At 42.3% G+C, this 25338-nt stretch overlaps 1 protein-coding gene across 1 annotated transcript in view; it reads right to left on the bottom strand.

Moving 5' to 3' along the window:
- The window catches only part of LOC126872275 (BMP and activin membrane-bound inhibitor homolog), a 26771-nt gene extending 1433 nt beyond the window's left edge, over nt 1-25338 (bottom strand). The window contains exons 1-2 of the mRNA XM_050632003.1: nt 24804-25338; nt 112-363 (exon numbers count right to left, since the gene is read on the bottom strand). Coding sequence (XP_050487960.1) covers nt 112-363; nt 24804-24936 — 385 coding nt within the window. The 5' untranslated portion in view covers nt 24937-25338. The remainder of the gene's footprint in view (nt 1-111; nt 364-24803) is intronic.

Below are 25338 nucleotides of genomic sequence, written 5' to 3'. Positions count from 1 at the left end.
GCGTACGAAAATAGCATTATAGAGAAATGCGAAAGCGCCACTTCTGATGGCATCGCGTCGAGTTAAGTCCACGCAATTTTAATGATCTTGCAATGAGAATATTCATTCAACCTTGAAGAGTCTTGTTGAGCCTGTTTCTCATGGCTGGGCTATCCACGTGGTTACAGAGATCTTGTTCGCAACAGAGGTATCCCGTAGGACATTGCTGTTCTTTGAAGCTCTCATCGAGGCAGCCACTGTAGGCGCTATGTTCTGCTCTTAATAATGATGGATAAAAGCAGCCCCTGCCACGGCACATGTATCCTTGAGGCACACATTCCGGTTGATTGCAATAACACCTCACTTCTCGGACGTATGGCGAGTCTGCGAATGGAAAAAATATTGAGATTAATTAATTTTTGTTATTACGAGAGGAATTCAAATCGAAAGATTTAACAAGATTAAAAAGGACCGGTGAAAAGAATTGCATGCGAGGACATCAAGTTTATAATTTGAGAGAATCACGGCAATGAAACAGGAATACTATTACGAGATCAGCAATATAAATTATCTCCAGCACTACGCTCGAAATTGTCGGACAGAGGGAGAGAAGTTTGAGGTCAGAGAACATTCTTCTCAACTGGAATAATACCGAAAGTGCGATAAAGCGAACAAGACGTCTTTCGTTTTTCATGCTGTTTTTGATAATAATAGCCTTGATTGATAATAGATGATTCATTCTGATTAATGAAGCAATATTACGGTTCGTCTTTACATACGCTAGATTCCCTTGTACTTGTCTCCAACATCTCGGATATAACAAGAGTTAAGCGATATACTGCACGTTCTACTAATTGATTACATTTCATCTTTATTTATAAGCTCTATTTATAAGTATAGTGGATAAGACAATTCGAGCGATATAATTCCACTATCGTTAAGCGTTTTCACGTTCAAGCATCTTAAGCATAACTGCGTTGATATACTTGGCGGCCTCCCTTAATGAGTACCCGACTGAAAGTCATAAAAGATTATACCCTGGTCGTTGCAACAGCTATACAGAGAGCTTACTTTCGTTTACCTGCCGGCTACCAAGCCCTCCTTCGTTCGTCGATGAGACTTATAATTTTATATAGGCTCGTATAAATATCTTAGTACATACATAATTCGACAAAATGCGAATCGGCATGAGATGTATATCTACGAGTACAGCGTATATCTCGCTAACGTATTTGCCAAACAAATTTCTTAAAATAAATGGTAGAAGGACAACAAATTTTGATAGAGAGTAATGTTTGAGATGTTTTGCTCGAACAGACTACAACCGGGGGGTCTGGAAGAAATCCACGGCGAGAAACAGGCTCGATACAACACTGGGACCGTGCTTGACATAGCGTAAATATACATTACACCGAGAGAGAGTAGAGTTCTCTCCGCGGTGTGTTAATGAGGGCCGTATGAAATAAACAAAGAGACACGGAGCAGTTCGCAGTGACTAACCATCGTACCGCCTGTTTATTATGATAATGCGAAGCCATCTTTATCCGTGACTTTACTCTCGCCCGTTTACTCTTCTCTCAGCCTCTCCCTTCACGTTTCCTTCGGCCAACGGAATAATTTATTTTGCTGCACAAGCTGCCATGTGGATTTCACTGCAACCAGCTACGGTTTAACGAAATAATTCATTAGCATGATCGAACGTTGCCTCTCGACTATTCTCATGAAACTCTCAAGGCGATATCGCGGCAACCTTCTTTTTGTCTTCTGTCATCGAGAAACAAAGCGACGCAACAGATCGATCGATGCGAAACTTCGATATCACGAAGCGTGTCAGTCAGACCCTTTTGTCGGTGGAACAAAGAACTTTGGTTTTGTAACGATTAGCCGCAGCAAACTTGTTTATTATGGTAATGCGAGACCATCTTTATTCGCGATATTACTTCGTCTATCCCTCGAATCCTCCCTGCGTCATTCCCCGTTAAACGATCCTTTCTCCCTCGACGAAACTTCTTACGTTCCCCTCTTTCTCCGACTTCTTGCTAATAAGCTTGCAACGATGCCCTGCCTCTGTCTGCCGTCTCTCTTTCTCTCCGTTCGTCTTTCTTTTTCGTTCCTCGTCTTTCTCGTTTTCTCCTCTCTCATCGCGCATCTTCATCTCTGTCGCGTCCACGAGGCCCGCCTGATCGGCGAATAAAAAACGTTAAAACAGCCGAGTCACAAAAGAAAGATTAAAGTGGAGAGAATATATGGAGAGAGGCATGCGGCCTCTCGTTGTGTGCACCGTTGCGTTGTTGTGCCGCTGCTCGCTCGGTTGGTCGGCGGCTCTCACGAGCCTTCAGAGCGACAAAGCCACCGGAGACTCGTAAGAGCCGTAAGAGGGTTTCAGGAAAACTTCTCTTCGTAATTCTCCAGATTACGTAAACTTGTTGCGACTAGTTTCGATCAAACGCAAAGAGTCCTCGTACATCGAAGGGTTCTTCATACGAACGACTCGGCCGTTCGAAACTTTTACGAAGATTCCGTTCTGTGAGTCAATTATAACGTAAGTACTTTTTCTCAAAAAGTATCCTCCGATGATGTAACCTCCGATACGACGTCTATATTTTATCTTACGTTACGGTTCAGTGAGGTAGTTTGAAGTTTCTCCAGAAAGGTATACACGCCTTTCTTTTTTCATCGGAGCCGCGGAACGTGGTTAGGAGGAAACTAGAGAGAACTGTATCTACTCTGTGGAGTAAGGGGAGAAGGGAGGAGAGACAGAAGAAGCTGGGGAGAAGGGCTTCGTGTGCGTTTAAAATAAAAAGGGAAAGAGGGAAGCAGCGGGAGGTCGAGAAGGCCCGGGCAAAAGAGAGATACGGCCGACATGCCTGGAGCCGAAGAAGACCCGTCCGAAAACAAACAGACTGCTTCGCGGGGTCGTTCGTTATGCGTCCATGGCATATTAATTATTTCCCGACGGGCTCTACCCCCTGTCCCCCTCATTCTCTGCCCATGTTGCTCGTATTTCTTTTTTTTACATTTTTTCTTCGGTTGCTAAACGATTACAGGTTCGAGAAGCACGTGAATCGATGTTCTCCTTCGATTTCTTTTACTGCATTATTTTCATAACAATTTCTCGATACGCACAGTGCGAGTGTTCAGGCATATTTTATCAAGTGCGCGAAACATTTTCTCAAATCGGTTGGAACTAACGATTAAAAATGTGAAACACGTGGTCAAAAGCGAAGCATTGCAAAATTCGTTCCACATTCGACAGATTGCCTCGATTTAATGACGTTATAATCCGTAATTTATGTAAATGCGCGCGTGTGTGTTGCGAATTGAATAAAGATCACGGGAGGAAAGGGGAGAAAAAATATACGTTGCGATGCCGCGGGCAAAAAGGTAGACAGGTCTGAAATGCTTGACGAACGTTCTCCTCTGTGTGTTTTGCGCTCGTAAAACTGTCCGATTTCTTCGGGCATGATTGGCGAATTCTTCGTATCCGTATCTTTCGATAAAAGCTTCTAGCGACGCACACTACGGGAGTACGCTTTCGATGATACTTAACCTTTAACATACTGACGTTAGATATGTGTAGTCGGCCGGGACATCGGATATATCTAACGAGATACACGTGCTGGTTACTTGTAACTCTCAGATAAGCTTGTTTATTTGTTAAAACTACAACAACAGGCTCGAGGGTTCATTTCATTTGCTCTTTATCTGGGATTAAATATTCATTTATGTAGACGAATTCCAACTACATCACATCTCACCCTGTTGCTCGTTCGTGTAAAAGTTAGCTAATTAATCGAATACTTTTCGCCAATTAACTCGCGAAATATATATTTCCGATTTCATATTGTATGCGTTGGATGAAACATTTTGAAATTTCATTAGCACCGTAACGGAACTGTTACGATTATACCGGCAAGAGTTTCAAACCAATCTGAAAATCTATACGTATAGAAGTTATAAGATCTTTACTGTAAATCTGTATCGAGTAAAATTTGGCTAACGGCATAAATGGCCACTTTAAACGTACGAAAAGCGTTAAATACGGTCCGCAGTGAATTATGGCTTATCGATGTAATGGACAAAACTCGTGTATGATCGTCGGGTCTCGTTGCGACGCTAATGAATTCTCAAAACGTCTTGTATAATATACACAAAATATGTTCATAAATTTCAACGTACGTAAACGCAATGTTCTTTAAAACTATTTTCTCATTAGGCTTCGTTAGAATTTCACTCGGCAATAAGAAGCTCGCTGGGCAAAGCCCGGCTCGATCGACGTGGAATTCAACGAGCAAAAAGATAATCGATACTCGCGTCGATAACGAGTCGCTAAAAGCGCTCTACGAAGGGTTTATCCAAACGACTCGTGCAACATGCCCGAGGATAGAAAGCCGTGCTCGACGGAAACTTGATTTGAACGAGCCCCGTTGTATATGCAATTAGAAGAGCGACGACCCATGTACATACATGCACGGGTTGCGTCGTGGCTGAATGTACACCACCGCCGGGAATGATGAAACTAATGAGTTTCTCTCGGTTCCTTCAAGTGTATCCGTAATGCACGTACATTGCGTAACAACGTCCCTCGTATGCGCGCACATTTATTTAAATCTAGTAGATTTTATTTTGTTGCAGAGGACGTTTAAGAGGAGACGAGCCGCGGCTGCGCTAATGGCATTACTTGGCCAATTACAAGGTGAACCGAATCGTCGATGACTACGAATATTGGATTTTCTAATTAATAGGAACAACGTTGACTTGTTATGTAATGATAATTAGTGGCCGTTGTCGGGTAACGCCGATTAATTATCAGCTCTATTCGTTTCGGTTTAATCATGCCGAGATTTATTTTGCTTCGTTGGTGGTATACTATCGAATACAGGTAATTCGCGATCTCTGTTCAGTCGACGAGGGAAAGGACACACGCGTGACTAATTTCACAAAATTCTCTCATTCTGCTTAGCTAAAATATTCTATCTGCTGCTACAAGATTTATCGAGGAAGTTTTATCGTTTTCTTTGTGCGATCATTGTCCTTTTTTCCCGTTCGATTTAATTATAATTTAAAAAATGCTAGATAGGATATTTTTAGCAAGAGGGACACGGTAAGATTCGTATTTCGATTTTTGTTTCCTTCTCACCTGATCGCGTGTTACTCTAACGAAAGCGTGACGAGAGAAAGTTTATCGCTGTTCTCAATTGTTCATTCCGGTAACCGCGTTATGAGGTAATTGTTAAACACAGAGTGACTCGGTTATCTTAATTTCTAATTAGTAACGTCCATCGTTCTAAATTGCCGCAATTAGTATTCTACTGGGACATGAAGCGCGTTGGTGGCCAAATGTCACCATAGCAGCGTTGAATTTCACAGGAGCACACCCATGGTTACGAATTCGTGTTGTTTCTGCCATGGCGGAAGAAAGTTATCATTACGCTACAGGATCATTGTCGCTACGGGGAAGAAAAAAGAACAGACATATCGAGATAACAATCAGGGATTACGATACAGCCAAGATTACAACTCCCGGTGACCGTGTATGGGTTCGCGTGCATGGAAGACGAATGGCTCGCGAGAAAAGGGGTCGTTTCATCGTTTCTCAATCTTGGCAATGGTACACATCGTCTTTTGTGCGTGCCTCATCGGCAGCAGGTCTACCGGGCCTGTCGAACGAACGATCTTTCACTGCTAACATGGCAAGATGCTACGGAATTCGAAACGATCTCTGCGGTCACCGAACCTATTTAAATCTATCCAAAGCGACATAGAAAATTCCTACAAATGTTCGATAGTAAAATTCGAGTACGAAATAGTTGCACAAAAGTCAGCCAGAAGTAAATTCTATAGTAAATGTTCACAATGCTTAACTATACTGGGTTTCTCGAATTTTTGTATCACAATTTCACTGCCAAATTAACAAAGAAAGACACCTTTGGAGTTTCAAGACGTTTATGCATAAATTTGCAGTATCGTTAATGCGTCGATTTTCTAAGTCCAATCATCCTGAATTCTTCGTCGTTTTGTTACATCATCGAAGGGTTAAACGATGTCGGGTCGAAAGGATAAAAAATCAGCGTTTCTTCCTCGCGTAAGAATCTCTTTTCCCTTCTACTATGTGCCGTAACACGTGTAACAGTTATTACCTAACTCGCTTCCATCCACGTCTCGACGATAATTCGCTGCAAGGATCGACAGATTGGAGGACACGCGATCCAAGCCAGAAATGGCTGGAACGAGCGGCGGGAGTATTAAGGTAGCGGTGGGAATTATAAACGGTTTTTAAAACGACAAGAAACAAAAGGAAAGAAAGAAGAAAGGTTGGTGAAACGAGTCACGTCCTGCGATCCACCGCGGGACACCTGTTCGTGCCCTGACCGCGAGTGGGCTATGAACCTACGGAGTTATGCGAAAACAAAAAGGTCCTCGAGAACGAAAGGTTCCTCATCGACGCCGAAAGGAGTGGTCACCGAAGAGAAGAAGAAGAGGAAGGAAAGGAGGAGGATGGAGAAAGTAAAGGAAAGAAGGAGGACGAGAACAGAGGGACCGGTCCTCGGAGAGTTCCCCGAAAGATTCGTGAGAACTTTCGTCGAGCTGGCACGCTGTCTTCGTGGTATTCGAATACGCAGGTCGTCGGATCGATCCACAGGAAGAAGGTTAAGAAGCGATCCGCGATGAATGGGATCGGATACTGAACAAATTTGGTACACCTTTTATTGGCTTCCTTCGATATCTCCCATCGGTGGATACCTTTGCAGTAACAGCTGAAACTCTTCCACGATGGTTTCTCAATTATTGGGATTTATAGCGGCATGCGAGAGTATTTGAACATTTGTCATAGAAAATATATATATGTCGGAGATGAAAGGACACCGGGCCTTCGCTCTGGAACTTCGGCAAAATCCATAAAATTGTAATTAAAGTCTACAGCTGTAATTAAACAATTTGCCGTCATTCTACCCAATTGTACTTATTTGCGATTTGTGACAATAAGCTTGGGCTCAAGGCGAAAATCAATCGCCGAACGTAGCCGCGGCCAACAGGGCGGGCGCTTCGTCAAACAAAGGTGTGGAGTGGTAGTATGGCCCTCATTAAAAGAAATACCCGCAGAGGTACTCGACAGTAAACATTTCAACGGTTCCTTCGGGCAAAATGATTACAAGATGTCGATGCACCTACACAGCACAAGTTCAGCTAGCCTGAGGACCCGCTATAAACCTTAGGATTTTGTTAATTAAGTTTCTTTAAACGGACAAGCAGTCTTTGTCCCAAATTTCTGAACGAAGGCTATCCTCGACGAATCCGATGATCTCGTGTCATTCTCTCGTGAGGTCGTATTAGCGAGTGACTTAGTGTCTGTACGCTCGGTGGATATTCCACGTTTTAACATAGAGTCCGACTTAGATTTTGTGAGCATGGGCATCTATCATCCCATTGACCGCGGATTCGTTATCGAACCTAAGACCATTATCACTAGTGTCGCGAGTGTCTAATCGCCGCGGTTGACTGTCAGATCTGTAGTATCCATACTCGTGTTAATAAACCATACCTTGGTTGTACCATAACGATGGCTAAGTTCAATGAAGATTTATCAAACATATTCTTTTTACATATTATACATAAAACATATTATACATATTCTTTTTTCGTGCGTTATATAAAACATTTAACGAGACACGACTGTCATGCTTATTTTGGAAAAATTTGAAATCAATCTGAAATTGCATATAGATATAAGAGCTATAAGGCCTTTACTGTAAATTATTACTATAAAACGCTAAAAAATTAATGTTCAGGATAAATTGATCACCATGGTTGGGTCTTAGTGAAGTTGGGTATCTTAGTGAAGTTTTAAAATGTTTCGTATAACACACACAAATGGTTTTTATAGGTGTTCGAATACTGTGGTTAGTCGCTGTATGTTTGATAGGAATTTTCGAATTGGTATTTGAAATAAAACAATATGAAAGATTTTCATGAAGCTATGCCTCAATACAGACGACAGATATGCTAATCGTTGAGATTAGTAGCGATTAGTAGAAAGCATCTAATTGGGTCGTTAAGTTAAAGTATATGGATGTTTCTTTCACGGAGATTTTAACTATGAGAATACTGGCGGGATCAGGACAGTGGACAACCGATAAAAGCTGTAACTAATGGTACCCATTAAACGGGGCCAGGTACCGCACCAAATTTAGTTGACTCTTCATTGACTTGCAACGAAAGACGGCCCCGTGTCTCTCTCCAGGAGGTCTACGATAGGTTTTATTGCAGCTGCGTGGATATTTTGACCACGCTGAATGGTCCTGGATCATCAAGGTACGCGCATGCCATGGCAGCGTTATATATAATCTCAAAAGACAACTGTGCATCCGTTTAATGGGTTTGAACTTCTCCTTTTTTCCTTTTTAAGAAGGATGACTGGCCAAGAACAAGGTACCGATTAAACTTTTTCTCCTCTCGAGGAGATTTCATGTTGTGTGTGTGTGTGTGTGTGTGTGTGAGAGAGAGAGAGAGAGAGAAAAGAACAAAGATATCCTTAGCAGTTTTTTATGTCCGATATTAAGAATGAAATTAATTTTCTTACCAAGCAACTTTGCGTCTCGGGTCTGATTGGAACGCTGTCTCGGTTAATGATCTTGAAATATTTTTCGTAGATGCACAAACAGATTAAAACCACAATGCTGTACAGAACATATTTCGTCGAGTACAGAGTACAAGAGTATTACAAGGTTACGCGAAACAGCCATATAATACAATGGGGAGTAACGGGGTGAAGCAATTTCTGTGGGCAGGGGCAACGATGCAAAGCGGTTCGCCGAATGCACGACAAGTGCACCCGCATAATAGGCCGGTTCTTCTCCCTTCCTCTTTTCTCAGGCGGACGACTGGTCAGGAACCCGGAGCTCAATAAAACTTTTGCTTTTCGTGGTGTTGAGAAGTTCTTCGCTTCCTACCATGGAGATGCGAGCCGGGACCGGATTCCGCGTCGAATGGAAGAAAGGGCTGTTTAAGTTCTTTATCGACGATGACACGAGCCAAATCAATTTCACGAGTGTCCGCTTTCTCAGGTGTCGTAATCTTCTTCGACGAAACTTTACGTCTCTTTGAAAGTCGAAAAGTTTCCCTGCCTTTCTTTCGTCGACCAGATCAGACCGGTATTAGGTCAGAACAATTTAAGAGACAAGCGGAACGATAAAATTGTTATTTTTTCAATTCTCAGTCGCTATCCCGATATAACCAGATGATTTTTGAAGATAGTAAAGGAAATGCGAGTTACACGAGGTTTACGTCTTTGTTTTGAAGCTGTTTGGACGATTTCCTAAAACTTTCATAAACCTCGATCGATGTTGGCTCTCGTAAAAATCTACGAAGATTATTTTTTGGCAGACGAGAAAAATTGTTAGGACCTTTGTATGCAATAAGTTTGGTATAGGATGATTGGAATGTACGATATAAGCAATTGATCGTCGTCGATCGATATCTGTACAGGCGTAGTCGTAGTAAAACTGACAGTCACGCGTATCGTGTACAAGTAATTATCATCATTTTATTAAAGGTGTAAATATAATCGCGAATATACATAACAAATCGTTCCATTTCGGTGTACATTGTGGATCTGTTGGTCGATTAGGAGACAAGTGTACAAGAAAATTAAATTACCACGAAGGTAACTCTACCGTGGACGCGAGACTTTAAATCACCATGTAAATCGACGATACGATCTTCGGACATGGAAGTGCCCCTCTGTACGTGCAGATCGGTTTGAGTCAATTAAATAAGACGAAGCTTTACTTGGTCGTTTCGTTAGCTGGCTCGCCATCGGCGGTACTAATTTCACCGATTGTATCACGAACGCGAACGAAGAAATTTATGGGGCCTAATGGGCCGAATAAAGATTCGTAAATCGAATAGAAGTAATAAAGTCAAATTGAATTCGCTGCAGACTATCGACTAACCGAGACACGAAATTCGCGCAGAGACTTGTAACGTTTGAGGCGAAGACAAAGGGCCGGTAAGTCTCGATACAAATAAAAACTGTATTCCCGTGAACTTTCTATGCTGAAATTATACAGAAGAGGTATAAACCGTCCGAGATCTCTGATCGAAGCTTCCAGCCGCAGGCAGTTCTCTTGTAACGGATACATGGGTCAAAAAATTGTCCCCGGCCAAGGGTATCTCCGGCTTTCGGCTAATTTTCGTTTCACAAAGGGTATGTACGAAGCTGGTATTTGCGTTGGGACCCGTAACTATCATCCCCGGAGTACCTGGCCATTAAAGAAGAGGGCAAGGCAACGCAGCGAACCAAGCAAAGGACGGGGTGGCAATTAGCAAGAACAATAGGGACCTGGAGGCCCTTATTTCTGGGAAGTAGGAGGAGGGTCCCTCTGGGTCCTGCCATTCCAGAGGCCAGGTATATGTATTTTAGACTATAACCCACTGTCTTGTCATGAGCTCGTGTGCGTGCTGGTCTACGCAAGCCTTGGTATTTCGGCGCTAGAAGGCAGGTTCTTGATGTTTTCGAGAGAGGCAAACCAGTGATTAGCCCTACTTAACTCGACTGCGTGGACGCGGTGCGGGCATCGTCAAGTAAAAGGCATCCTCATCAATTACATGCAATTGCCAAATTGCTCCAAATTACATGCGTGGATCGCGGACCTTTTATGATAATACTTGCTCGTTTTGTTTCGCCGGGTACAAGAACCACCTTTAATTATCGCTGCTCCGGCGCTCCCCTTTCGAATAACGCAAACGTAATCCGATAAAACGAAACGAGTCCTTTGGATTTCTAGTATTTTTTCCATACCCAACGTTCTCACGTAAAGAACGCTGTTACCCTTCTAATTTTTCACTCTTGGCTCTCGAGATTCTTCATATTCTCCTTCCAATACGGAAATCAACGCGCGATATCTCGAAAAATGAAGAAACGCTGGCTAAATCGTTTTAATCGAGAAAAGTAGAATAGTTATGCAGAGAATCACTTTGAAGAGAGATCTTGGAGTGGAACGAAGAACAGAAAGAGTAGAAGTATCGTTTACAATGTTGCTCGTTAAAAATTTGTTCGTGCGCCGTAAAGGAAATTGTGCCATTTTCGCGTTACGACGCTGCAGAATACCGATGCTCCGAATCGAAATTTTATAGCGTGCCATTGGGTGTTGGATAAAAGTACACTCTCACGATAGCTTGTCACGCCCCTTTGGAATAATGTCCTCTTATGTTTTTCTTCCTCGTTCGTTCGTTCGTTCGTTCGTTCGCTCGTGCGTACGGCTGAAGTGCAATTGAACAGCGCTGACTACATATAACGATGGTTCTTTAAGTGCGTTGGCTGAGTAAATAGCACGGATCGCTAGTAGAAATTGGCTTGCGTGTCGATACAGCAGTCGTTGATTAATCGTAATCAAACTATGCACCGAGCTATATTATATAAAACACAAATTCGTTGAACATCGATAGTTCACCAAAATAACGTCGAAGGCACCTGTTATCAAAGAATTCGAAACATGGTATACATGGAACACATCGCGTTATTAAATGTCGCTTTACGCTGCACTAAAACTCGAATCGCATGTAAATTCGTCAAAATATCGTACGTTTAACAAAGTAATCTCTGCGCCATTCCATATATTTATTTTTTCAACGATTATTTTGTTTCATTGATCCAGATTTGTAAGTTTCGTTTACGAGCTGTTATAATCTTTTCGTTTATAAGTTTCTATAAAACGATTTATACATTTCTATTTTTTATTCGTTTCGATAAAATTTATTAGACAATTAAACGACTAGAACAGCCATTGATTGTTTAAAACAGAAACATTTCTAATGAAAAAAAAAATGCAATTTCAAGGAGTAGAATAGGCCAGGTCGTTGAAAAAAGTTTTTCGTTGGTAGTTGTGATCACCCAAGTAGCCGGACGTTTTATCCTGATCGCTCAAGTATCCAATGATTTACTAGAAGAACAAAGAGTCCATGGGCCACCCTGAAGGAAGTGCAGTTCAATCGTTCGGAACAGGTCTTCCTCTTCGCAAGCCAGGAGGAAGTGAAACCTTCAACGTTCCAACAAGCGCACCTCGTCTGGTGAGCGAGCGTCTACAATTACGTTAACATAATCCGCAGGTGAAAAAAGTCGATTAGGGTAACGTCACATAAAAAATCCCGAGGAATGTGGTAGCCGAGCTTTTAACAGGTTTTTACGTCCCCTAAGGACGCACTAATAATTACGTGGAACGCATCTCCTTATTTGTCCCATCGGTTAATTACACCTGCATTCAAGTCTAATAACCAGGTTTTACATCGGTATTTACGTGTCGGTGTTTATAGTAGTATAACAACACGCGTCGTTGCGTTCCTCTTACGATTACGGCCAATGATCAGAGAACCGTATCGCGAGATCTCGGCCGAGTGGCGATCAATCGGAACAATCGGGAAACGTTGCGAGAACACGAGCAAATTGCTATTTGCACATACGTCTAATTGCATCGGTAGCCCGTAAACACATGGTTTAAGGTGTGTATCACCTATACATCTACAAAGTAAACCGCAACACAAGGTTGATTTAGTTGTAATAAGAGGTTTCTCGAGGTATCGCTCTTCGAAGAGCAACAGTGCCTTGTTTGGATATCTTGCGACGTAAAATGAGCTTTGGAAATCGAAATAGTATTTTTCTGTATAAGTAAAAAAGAACGTCGGAACTAATAAGGAACCGCGACCCAAAGGTACATTACCTACCGCGTTAATCGTTAGCAAGCAGAAAAGAAAGCAACGACGACGGTTCGCCTATCGTCATAACTCTACGTTCTCGTGCGCGGTTTCCTAGCTTTCCGTCCTTCGAGCAATTTGTTTCACATGGCACGTATGTTAGGTGCTCACGTGCGTGTACGCGGTTCAGGGAGAGTCGACGGGGACTTTTCAATGGTTTTCTTTCCTTTTTTAATCTTTCGTCTCGGTTGTTACACGCCACGTCTTGATGAATACACGACGAGCAGTGTTTCCATGAAACGCATGGAATCCTGAACATCGCGAGGAAGAGGGCGGAAAATCTCGTTTGAAAGCGCACGATATAAAGAGCCGGAGAGCAGTCATTGAAGTTGTTAGACAACGTGTTGCCGATGAACGTAACACGATCGAGATATGTATCGAGCATAAAAGACTTTCCTCTTTATCCCATCCACGACTATTTTTACTTATGTAATTCCGCCTTTTAATTATCATAGCGAGAACGAGTATCATGTTTTCTTTCCACCAGTTTTCTTCGTATATTTCCTTTTACGGCTTCCGTTACGCGTCAGAAACGTTCGCCTGTTGGATTCGTAATCGTAAGAAGCGTGCAAAAATTCAGTTGCAACAAGTCGCGTGACAACTGGCGCGTGCGTGCGCTCTCCTTTGCTCCATTCGTGCGAGTCCATTTTTGCGAGTAGCACGCAATGTCTTCTTCTTCTTCTTCTGTATTCAAAGAATGATAAGACACCGAGAGAGAGATTGGCCAGTTTCAATGTAGGAGTAATCGCCAAGAAGGTAACGAGGTTGAGAATTAACATTCCATTGACACGAAAATGGCAACGATCGATAAATTCGTGCCTGCGTTAAATCACGATGTACAATTGGGTGACTGAGTGGAAGTGGATTTGTATTACCACCTGTGCATACAGGTAGATTCGAGGAGGCAAGTATTTATAGAGATGTCTCCTTGGAATCGTTGACATTGATTCTGCAAATCTGTCACGGCGTCCGCTATATATAGAGGCTCATTGTAATTACAGCGGAGTAGGAATACGCTATTAAGCATAGTTAATGCGTAGAGCGCTCGTTGGCTGCTATGTAGAAACGATCTTTAATGTTATTTAACAGTCGAGCAGCGCGATAATTGCCCGATCGTACGCCGATTATTGCCTGGAGTATGCAAACGACGACGATTTACATTTTTGTGCGAAATTGCACCGATTATTATCGATGATATTCGGTAAATTTATTTCTGCCCGAAACTCGTACGCCATTACGCTTTAAAAGGAATAGCTTAATTATACGTTGGAAAAACGACGACGAATGCATTATGAAAAGTTGTTGAGACGAGGCTATCAAAAGTTTTGCGAAGCCGGCCATTCTCTGTAATTTCTGTAATTGCTAAAGCAAGCTGCTTGCTTAATTTGAATAATTATCCGGTAAAGCGGAACCTACGTGTTCCGATCGTATCTACATGTCCGCTTGAGTGAACGGCTGCCATTTTTTCCTATTATTATCGGCGCCCGAACAAATGCATTAATTAAGTAGCAAAGATGGTGCCCTTTCGATACCACGGGCATAATTGCTTCGGTTTTTGCTACCTTTTAAGACGAAATAAAGGTCCCATTAATAATGCGGCTTCGCCTGCTGCGCGTTAAACGAAGCGATTTATGAATAAATTACAATAACTACGTTAATTATACGTTAATTAATATTAGGTACCATATCTTAATTGGATAGCGTAATAAAATTCCTATAACGCTAACTATATCATTTAAATGTAATCCCTGTAGGCGATATGAGTCATCTATCTGAGCGAAATTTCGCTCGTGAATTTCTCTGGTTAATTTTAATTTTTTCTTTCTTTCAACAACCTTCTATTCGACTTATTAATTGATTACACATCGATTGAAATTAGAATGAATTAATATATTGATTATATACCATATGGTAGAAGCTTCGACGAGTATCCCAAAATTTGGCCGGATCTTTTGATAGTCTAGAATACAGTAAGAAAATTAGTCGTATACTTAAACGACTCAATGACTACGTACGAAAGGTAAGGAGATACGCTCGTCCATACGGAGATTTCAATTAGAAGACGGAAAGAAAAATGGCTGTGAGGCTGAGTTATGATTTCTGAATGAAATTGCATGGACGAAAGTATGAAAATTTAATCGAAACTTTGATGAATGGATATTATTATATCATTTATGTGAACGAAGTTCATTGAGAAGTAATTTTTATAAAACCAAGCCGAGCGTATTAATGATGTAACGTGATCGACATACATGATTGAAAGAATGTTCACCAGTGGTATAGTACGTATAACGTGCAAGGGAATTGTAGCCACGAGCGACGTGTCCTCCATCGAGCGTAATTTGGCAGCAAATAACTCGAGAAAAGGAAATAGCAATCGTGCGTGCAAGATAAAAAAAAAAAAAAATATATCCCGCATAACCACATTCTGTGTGCAGCGATAAAAATGCATCCAAGACTTGTTTAACGTTTTTACGCGTCGCGTGTTTAGCGTCTAATATATTTCATAGAGGAATTGCGACAGCTTTATGCTTTTAATATCGGTTGATCGATAAAGAGAAGATAACCATCTGCTGTAATTAACCTTTTCACGTCCCATATTGCGTTTATAGAATATTATACTTTAGTGAGTTACTAATACACTAATAGACGGTTGTTTATGCAATTTCGTATTTCTATCGATCGGAGATTTGTTTCACCTATTAAATATTTTAACGATGTTTTAGACATTTTTTTACATATTTTCTACGCTGCACATTCTGTGTATTTTTCTACTTTCGAGCTTACCACGAACGCATAAGCATTCGAAAGGTCACAGGTGACGAACATAACGTCACGTTTGTCGTAATGTCGTGAAAACTCACCGGTAAAGAATCGTCGCCAGAAATCTTACTATTCGATGAATTTCTACTCAAACTTGAGAACACTCGGAGGTATCGATTTCGATTAATTAGGTTTGCGGAAATTGAGTGTTTCTAGAGTTTGTCGATTCACTGACGATCCACGCGTTCGTTTCGAACGCGGTCACGAACGACGACAAGCGGCAAGAAGTCTTGTGCCGAAGGAGGAAGGTTGCAACTAAGCTAATTGATCAAGACTGAGCGTGCCGTTAATGGCGATCTGTACGAGTGTCGGAAACACGTGATTTTGATGCTTGAAATGACCCGAGGCAAAGTGAGAGATTTCGATCCGTCTTCAACGCGTGACATTATCCAAGGATGGAAATAACTGGTTCGCTTATGGTAAATGTTAATTCCAGTTCCTCGAACGAGTTACTCTCGTTGAATTCCGTTCCCTTTGTGTAGGTACCACCGATGGAATGTGCAAAATAGAGATATCTTAGATGTATGTGTGACAAATGCATCGCGCAAATATTTACACAGCGATAGGATAGCATAGCGGTTAACACTTACGTTCATTGCTAATATTAAAACGAAAAATAGGTAATTACGTTATTTACCGTGACTCAGTCATTTGAATAATTTGCGTTATCTCGACAAACGATACGTGCAGCCGTCCGCTCGAAACAAAACGCTTTATCGACTCTGTCTGGATAACGCAAGCTATTTACCGATTGCACGATTAATGGATACGCTCCTGGTTTTAGGTAATTAGTTAACCTTCGAGCGATGGCTGGGTACCGTAATCACTCAAGTCGTTCTTCGTCATACGAACCTATGCTCATCATACTACCCACATGAAGGTGCCATTTTATACGAAGAAAAACAGGATATTTTTGTCGATTTATTTATTTCAACGTCGCTTCTTAATTAAACGGGTGAATTTTAATGTATGACACAATTATTATAATTTACCTAATATATTAGCGCGAAATAATTTCAGTCAATTTTTGCCACGTATTCTGCATCGTAATCGTACATAAACGTAAAATTCTGGTCGACTAACCGTTCCCTCGGTAATTTAGATCAATTGCAAAATTTTATACGACGACGGTAGGTGCCCTACTTCTGAATAGCAACGTGCTCTTAGGTCGACGAAGTTTTATGGTGAAAAGGCGTCTGCTCAGCTGTGAAGTAATACGAGACTGATTGAGAACGTACTAAATCGAGCAACTTTGCCGTAAAAAGTAGAAGATGTAACTTCTCGTGTTTTCCTTTATGATCTCCGTGTAACGTGGACGTTCAGGCATTGAGATTTCCTGTTTCCTATGCGATACGCTTGTATTATCGCATTTGCATCGCAGAGAATAACCCACTTGAAACCTGTGACAACGGTGAAAGATAAATTGCCCCGTCGTTATTCGCGTAGCAAACATTCCTCCGAAAGTTTCACGATTATTAGACACGTGAAAGCCGAAGGAAAAAGCAGCGAACGCAGTTGGTCGCAGAAACGGCTAAGCCCGTTCATTTGAATTCGATGCATCTTCGGTTGCAGTGGACGCATGCATGCCGCATGCGTGCGTGCCTGCACGCGGTATCATGGCGCATACGAAGCACCGAATTAACATAACGCGCGCGACTCAGCCTCGAACTCTCGCGCGGGTCCGGCCGACAGCCGTCTATTCGAATGCCACGAATATACATAGTTCCCCACCTCTGATTGATAGCCGATAGTAAATAGGGAACGAAATGGTCGCGGCTATATGCGGGCCGCGTGACAAACGCATAAACTCGGCTGTGCGTATCGCGTATGTTCGTAGTCTACGTACGATATATTATTCGACGATGAACGCCGTCTTGCATTTTCGATCGTTTGATACGAAGATTATATGGCTCTTTAGGCGCCACCGACTCGAGGAATTCTTTTGTGCGCGACGCGTCTCGTCAACAAATCAAATTCCGAAATACTCTCGCGGAATATCAAGCGTTTTCAATGCGAGTTCATGGCAAAAGTATCGAGCGGTATTGGCCGATCGGGAATGCACGGGGAAAGGAAAAGTGTCGGGCAAATGGGGTCGATGGTGTTTTCAGAAGATTGAAAGCTTCCGGGACACACTGTCCGTACCGAAGCATAATCGAATCGGTGTTACATCATCGAACGGATCGATATTTGCACACAGGTATCTTGAAATCGAACGAGAGATAGAAAAATGAAAGATTTGATTGAATGTAAGTATCGCCCGAGGCTTGGCTGTACCGTGCCGTGAATCGTGGTACAGACAGTGACTCGAGGCGCAATATGTCTTGCATTTATGATGAGAAGAACGGAGAATTATAGCTGTTTGGCGCCACCGATAGGAAAAAGAAGAAAAATATTCATTACCAATCCAGGTCTAGTGACGTGCGAGAGGTTTAACCACGCCTGATGCACGTCTCACGATAAAATATTATACTATAGATAGCGATCATTCGCAATGACTATATATATTTGTTTTTTGATTTCCTTCTTTTCCTTCCTCGGACGCATAAATTACGATTGATTTCAATTGCAAACTTCTGCCGGCTTATTGCAATAACACAGCTTCGTGTGAATTTCCGAGCGCAGTAATGCACGCTGCGTATCGTTTGACGCATATTTATCGCACGCATGTGCATCGGACAACGGATGGTAAGGGTGCACTGGTACCATTGTTGAATTACAACAAGTTCGATAGGACGGGACACGCGTTTCAAGCAGTCGAGTTATATCTGTCCCTCGGCTGCTACTTTTTTCCCGATGCCCACGCATATCCGTTGGCTTCCTCAAACGAAATTAATTAGAAAACAGTTTCACACTTGAAGATGACATTTGAGATGATCATGATGTATGTATGAATGAACATTTTAATCAACAAATTTTACAAACTATTTGATTTTTCCATCGTATCTCTTCCATTCTGCGAGACATTTCAAAAGTATCAACGACAAATTATCAACGTTTACAAAAATAGAGAAAAATTGATCTTGTCACGCTTGTATCTCATGCGATCTTCATTTTCGATATTTCAAATTGCTCTTTTTAACTTAATAAGAAAAATTAAGGCGCCATTATCCATTCAACGTCTCGAACACATTTGTCCACGTGTGTGGTCGTACGTGCAAGTCTCGACAGCTTGAAGAATGAGCTAAATTCTCAGACAGCAAACATCGTCTCCGTAACGAGCGCCATTTTTGCATATTATGTATTCGTGGCTAACGAGGTCAAGTTCGAGGAGGTAAAATAACCAGAGAGAGAGAGAGAGAGAGAGACAGAGAGAGAGAGAGAGAGAAAGAGAGAAGTATTCTTCGCGTGTGTCGGATTGAAGTAGCTCGATAGGAATATATTCGCGGTATCAAGAAACTTTGAACGGAAATTCTATGTTGCCTCTCGTGTGCTACGCAACGAAAGTCATTAAAGTCATTAAAGTATCCACTTGGAATCGAGCGTGGCAGACAGTGGACAATGATTGCGAACCATCCGGTGAAAGTACGACCATTACCTCGCGGCGTAACTGATCCAACGTGATTACTTTGATTAATGTCCCTCTACATTTAATTAATAACGGAAGAGTCGAACAACCGGAGAAAAAACGAGCGGGTGAATGAATTATCGTGCACGCTCGCCAGTAATTTACCGTCTTGCGAATAAACTTTCTCCTTCCCGTTGACATTTCTTAAATTTATGGAGTTGGTACAGCGGGGGCGGCGATTCCAATTAATCGATCGTTATTTCTTAGTAAATCGATGTTAATTACTCGCTGTTCGCGCCTGTCGATCATCGACTTGGCTATCTTTTCGTTCTTTTTTCTTTTTTTTTTTTTCTTCTCTTCTTCATTGCCGATTTCGACGATTTCACGAGTCGCCGGATAACGCGACTCGACTTGTCTTTTTCTTCATTTCGCCAAACGCGTAACCCGATCGAATTTAATTTAAGCATTCGATTCGAGCGATAGCGAAGTGGCCGTAAATAACTCCCGGTCCCCGATTCGGAAGCAGATAGCAGTTGATACGTGGGTGGCGCGTATGGAGCGCGAGGGCGCCAAGAAAAATGTCTTAACTTTTATCCGTAGTTGTGTGCTGTGTATCTCTACTCAGTGCACGTAATAATATCCCAAGCTGTACGCGACAACCGTCACTTCCGTGTACTCTGTTCACTCGCAGATTTCTAGATACGAAACATAAGATAGCCATCAAGCGTCTGCGATCCGTTCAAAGGGAAGACGAGGCTAGGAATGTTCTCTTAGAAACTTTCGTTGCATCGAGATGAGCCACGAGAATTACCAACGAGATCATTCGCTTTTTCCATCGTTACTCCCAAGACAAAATGTTTTCTTTACGTTTTTACGTAGAAATCGAAAAATGGCAAAGTTCTCTCGGCATCTCGTTCCATCGAGATATCTAAACATTCCATCGAGGCAGAAAGATTATCCATTTTTCTCGTCGTTATCCTTCGGATAAAATATCTTCGTTAGTTCTTGTGCGCTTTATCGAATCGAAACGAGACCAACGGTGAACCCATACCCGCGAAACCACTTCGAAAGAGCATAGCGGCGCAACGTGCACGCGTATTGGTAAACGTGTATGTACAAAGCTGTGCACGCCGTATATTTACGTACGCGTGGACGTGTAGAAGACAAAGAGGCATAAACTCGTCACGCACGCATGCACATTTGTGTGGCCGACAGGCGCCACCGTGCCGGTTCTGTGTACGTCTGTGTGTAGACGAGCGCACGTAACACCAGCTGCAACTCGGCCGAGTGTGAACACGTGAAACACCGGCCGTACTCGCGTGTGCGTGCATGCGTTACGTTTGTCGGTGGCGCGCGGATGAGCTCGCATTTTTCGACGCGGTTGCTCCGTTCGAGACAGAAGTTTGTAGTTGCTTCGCGACCATTCCGACATTTTGCATCTTTTCTTTCTTCAACCTGGACTTCTTTCCACCATTGAACTAACACCTCGAGTCTTCCATAGCGTTTCTATTCGTGAATTTCTGTCGAATAATGAAATGTTTGTATCAAACATCGCTCTTAGTTGCATACTAACAGAGAGTTACGAGAAAATTCTTAAGTTGTCTAAAGTTTCTTGATAAAACAGGTTTCTCTTTTTCTTCTCACAGAGACAACGTGGAACGTCGTACAGCGGATACACAAAGCTTTACATACTGATTAATTAGGTCGAAGTATATATTAAATATCGTATCGTTTAGCGATATTCTCATACGATCAGCAAAATTCGGTGCTATAGAAACGAAATCTACAAATAGATAAAAAATATTCTCGATTGGAAGATAGGGAGATACGCCAATATTTTTTGTAAACACCGTAGCCAAGATATTTTGAATCGTACTTGAAACGCTCGCTTCTATTTGTCGCCGACTTTCAGTATTATTCGAGTTCGTCAGAAGTCAAACCGATCGATTCCACGTTTTACAAAATTCTCAGTTTCTTGATCTCATGAAAACCCAGAACTCGTAATATAAAAGTTTCAAGTTTAATTGGCTTCAAAAGTGTTGAAGTAATTACTTCAAGAAAAACATTACATCTTTACTTTTGTACATTCGTGACCTGGAAACCGCTGTTACGAAGAGAATAGAATTTAGTGAAACAAAAAATTAAAACTAAGGAGAGGTCCATATTAGTGTGTCCTTGAATATAAATTGTGTTTTGGATTACAAAGCCTAGAAACAAAAGAGATATAAGTAGATTTCTATTGGCGTTTCTTGTAGCTACAAGGTTGACTTTTTGGTAATGTCCTTTGCTATAAATATATGAACGTGCTCCCTATCATAGCTTCTTCTATTGTATTGTAACGCTGTAAGAGTGAGAATCTGGATCAGCATATGCTTATACCTTTATTTATTTCAATATATATTTGTATTACAAATTCAGTCGTTCATTACATTCTATCAGTGAATATGAACAAAAAGTTCGCTTAAAACCAATAATTTGATTTTTTTCAATGCACGATGCGCGCAAAAGTGTCTTTTTCTTTCTATCATTCGGACTAATGCTCGAATCAAGGATGATCGTTGCGTAAATTCGAAATTTCAATTGATTTACGATTCAAACGATTCTCGCTCGATTCCCGTTCCAACACACAAACGATAACATTTATAAAACTGACAATTGCACGTCTGGGATTCGAAACGAATGAGTCATATCGTAAAATCGACCTCGCTAGTCTATAAATATGCAACCGGCTGCACGAACCGAACTGGGAATTATCACAATTCCGTAACTTGTTTGTATCGCATAGATAAGAGACTCGAACCCCGTCGATTTACGTAATTTTTAATGAACCCTTGCAAATACAACGTTTTCTGCGCACGACTCGCCGGGTGCAGTCGTTAAAGCGACACGCATTGTCTCTTTGATCGATCGGAGGCTTCGAGCGTTTCCTGATACACCGCGAAAGCTAATCAGCGTTAATGATTCTGGGAAAACTGCGTGCAACTTTCTAATCTATGTGCACTATAAATATAAAATTCTGCATGATCGTTATTCCTCGAAGAAGAAGAAGATCGACACAGCTTGCAGATAAACGGTCGGATTCGTCGGATGCATTAGATTAACGGCTTCTTCGCGATCGTCGAGCGTCCAGGGAACAGACAGACACTGAGAAAGATGGAGAAAGAGGAGAGTGGAGAAGGCATTTTTCCCGGGACGAAGAATGCGATGTGCCGCGTGTCTGAGAAACTATAACGTCAGCGAAATGGTTCCGTGAACCGAATCCCATCTCTTTCTCTGTATATGTACGTAGGATTCGCGAGCGCATAAACAGATCTACGCGTGCAAGCAGAAAACTCGAAGATTAAAAACACGCTGTTCGAACGATTTGTCGAGTAGGAGTATCGAAGAATCAACGAAGAAGAAGTTAGGTAACGCGTAAAGATACAAAATCTGTATAAGCCGTGATTTATTGTATCGTCTGGTTGCATAAGAAGACTCTTCTCTTTCATTATATCTGCCAGACTAGACAAAAGTTAAACGATTATCCATGAGCATCCGATTCGAAACAGACGCTATTCTTATTATTTCGTTGTTCGCGAAACAACCTGTTAATCCGATCGTTTCTAAACAGAAATCTCGATAATCGTGGAATTACAAGTTAAGGGGAAATTCATTTCTGCGACGAATATCTTGAAACTTTTATCCACGTACATTTCTTTCAAACTTTACCAATACTTGTACTCATACTTGTACCATATGTCGTAGAATTTTCTATAACACACGTATCGTGTCCGGGACAAATTTCCGCAAACGTAGTTATACCTTCGCGAGCCTGTCCGCATCGACAAACGATATTGTACCTAGTTTTGCCACTGTTTCGCGTTCGAAGGAGGAGATTTGTAAAAATGTGGCCGCATTTAAAGCGTTAATACGCAAGAAACAAGCACGTTTCTCGGCACGTTGTCCATGATGCGCGTGCGATTCACGATGCACGGATGGAGACTCGCTGGTATACTGGTATACTTGCGTAAACGAGGACCGTGCAGACAAGCGTGTCGGAAGGTAAAGCTATCGTGCACATAGGCATTATATTATATACTCTGCTATTCGCGCGTCTAGCTGGCGCCCGACACATACTTTATCGTCTTTCTAAACTCGGTATCGTACGAACGGTAAAATTTAAATATTTATTATTTCGCAAGCGCCTCGAGTTTGACCGGAATTCGTGTAGCTTGGCCACGTACGTCGCGACTGATCCCGCAGGACTCCGTATCGTATCGTAGGCGCCAGTCGATCGCGTAAATCTATCGATCGATCGTGAATCATTCCAGCCGGACCACAACGAGATAGTAAACCACCGTGCTTCCCTTTTTCCTACGATTTTATCGTTCTCTACCGTCTGTTCTCTCCTCATCCATTTCGACGTCGTATCCAACTCAATTTCTCTCGCGATTCTTCCTATTCCACTTCCTTCGTTCCATCGTTCCCGATACCTGGCTCTTCGGTGCATGTGCTCTTTTATTTTACCTTTCCTTCGAGAAAACAAGACCGTCCTGTCTGTGTCACAGAGAAAAGGATGCTCCTCTTTCTTCCCTCTCTTACTTGGTCGAATACTCACGTGCATCGATAAGACGTTGAAATTGCACGCGTCCTTAATTGCGCCGAGCGGCACGAAAAAACGGCAGACGAGTTTAAAACATGCCAGCGCAAACCTTTTTTCCCTTTCGTTCCGGAGAACGTACAATTTTGCAATTACCGTAGCTGCGCTGTGTGACGTTGGCATACCGCGTCTGCATCTGTTTCCCTCTTATCTCGCGTTTCTTTTTTTATCGTCCGGACACTTGCTTAAACGATTCCAACCATGCATCCTGTGCTCCTCTGTTATTTCCCTGGTTACATTCGACAACGATAAAACCCGCTCTATCGAGCCTCTCATTGTTCCACAGATTATTAATGTCGGATCTGTATCGCGTTCGAACGATACTCCCGCGAAACTTTGTTCTCGAAACAGTTTGACAAAGCGTTGGGAATTTTCGTGGGTTATTGTACAAACCCGAAGCGTCATGGGACATGCAGAAAAGGCCGAGCCAATTAATGTACTTCAGCGACTTCAGTGGTCTTAATTTAGAGAGCGGCGTTTCCCGACTTTTATTACTCCGGTGTCAAAGTCGAATGGCAGCGGTCGAAAAGTTTCCTGGCCGCCTCGTTTAGGAAAATGACTCGTCACGAATGCTACCCTTTGCTCCTCTATGTTTTGTAAAATATTGCTACATTTCTCCCCTAATTATTTCCAATGATTCGTATCGATCCATCTCGTTCCGGAAGCATAGTACATGCCGCAACTTTAATTACGTACGGTGTATCGATACAAATCGCTCGAATTGATCGCAGATAAGATACAGTTTGCCCTCCGAGGAATCCACTCGATGCAATTCGAGGATCGATAGTTTTTCATTGAAAAATACGTGCAAGGTGCAAAGGCCACGTGTAATAATAAACTTTGACCGTAAGACAATGAAACGACACGCAGAAGCACAACAGTTAGCATTAGCAAAGAATACGGGACAACTTCCGGATCTACGTAACTGTCGTTCGTATAAAATTCGACTCGCCCGACAATAGAACGTCAATTCCACTATTCTCATTGATTTCGTCCCCGTGTCTGGCGCCACCCACGTGTACCCGTTGACGCGGCCGTTTCGAGCCACGGCACAGGCCGTATACCCTGACTTTCCCATGAAATCATGCACTGAAAATGTAACCTTACCATTGTCATCGGATTTTCCCTCGTTATCGGCCAGCACCTCGTAGTCCCTCGAATCAAGATCCATGGAAGCACCAATGACCACAGTTAGACTGGACACCATCGTCGCAAGAGTCAACAAGTCCCGTGTCAACATTTTATTCTAAATTTATAACATGCACTCTGATGTGTCAGGATATCGTTAAGGACCGCGTTGCCGATCAGTGTTAGTGTAACGATCGCGAAAAACAAAATCAACGAGAGCCACGATCAAACCCCATCGAATCGTCTTCGATTAGAATACCTCGTGGTCACGATCGATCGATCTTTTCGTCGATCTTCGAAATATTCATAACGAACGGAAGAATGGTTTACGGAGTAGACGTGTGGTGGAAAAATTTGGAAAGATTCCACGAGCGTCCGATGCCGACGATGGTCGACGCTTGACTGACTGACTCACTTCGGTCTCGAAAAGCAAACGCCGTGCAGCCGGACGACTCCGCCGCGGCTGGCGCGCACCAGGGGCACCCGCCGAAGAACACTCGCCAGATAGTTTTTA

Source organism: Bombus huntii, chromosome 13 (genome assembly GCF_024542735.1).
Source record: "Bombus huntii isolate Logan2020A chromosome 13, iyBomHunt1.1, whole genome shotgun sequence".
NCBI classification, from domain to species: domain Eukaryota; kingdom Metazoa; phylum Arthropoda; class Insecta; order Hymenoptera; family Apidae; genus Bombus; species Bombus huntii.
Note: the sequence above shows the minus strand (reverse complement) of the source record. Positions and strands in the feature narration are given on the sequence as shown.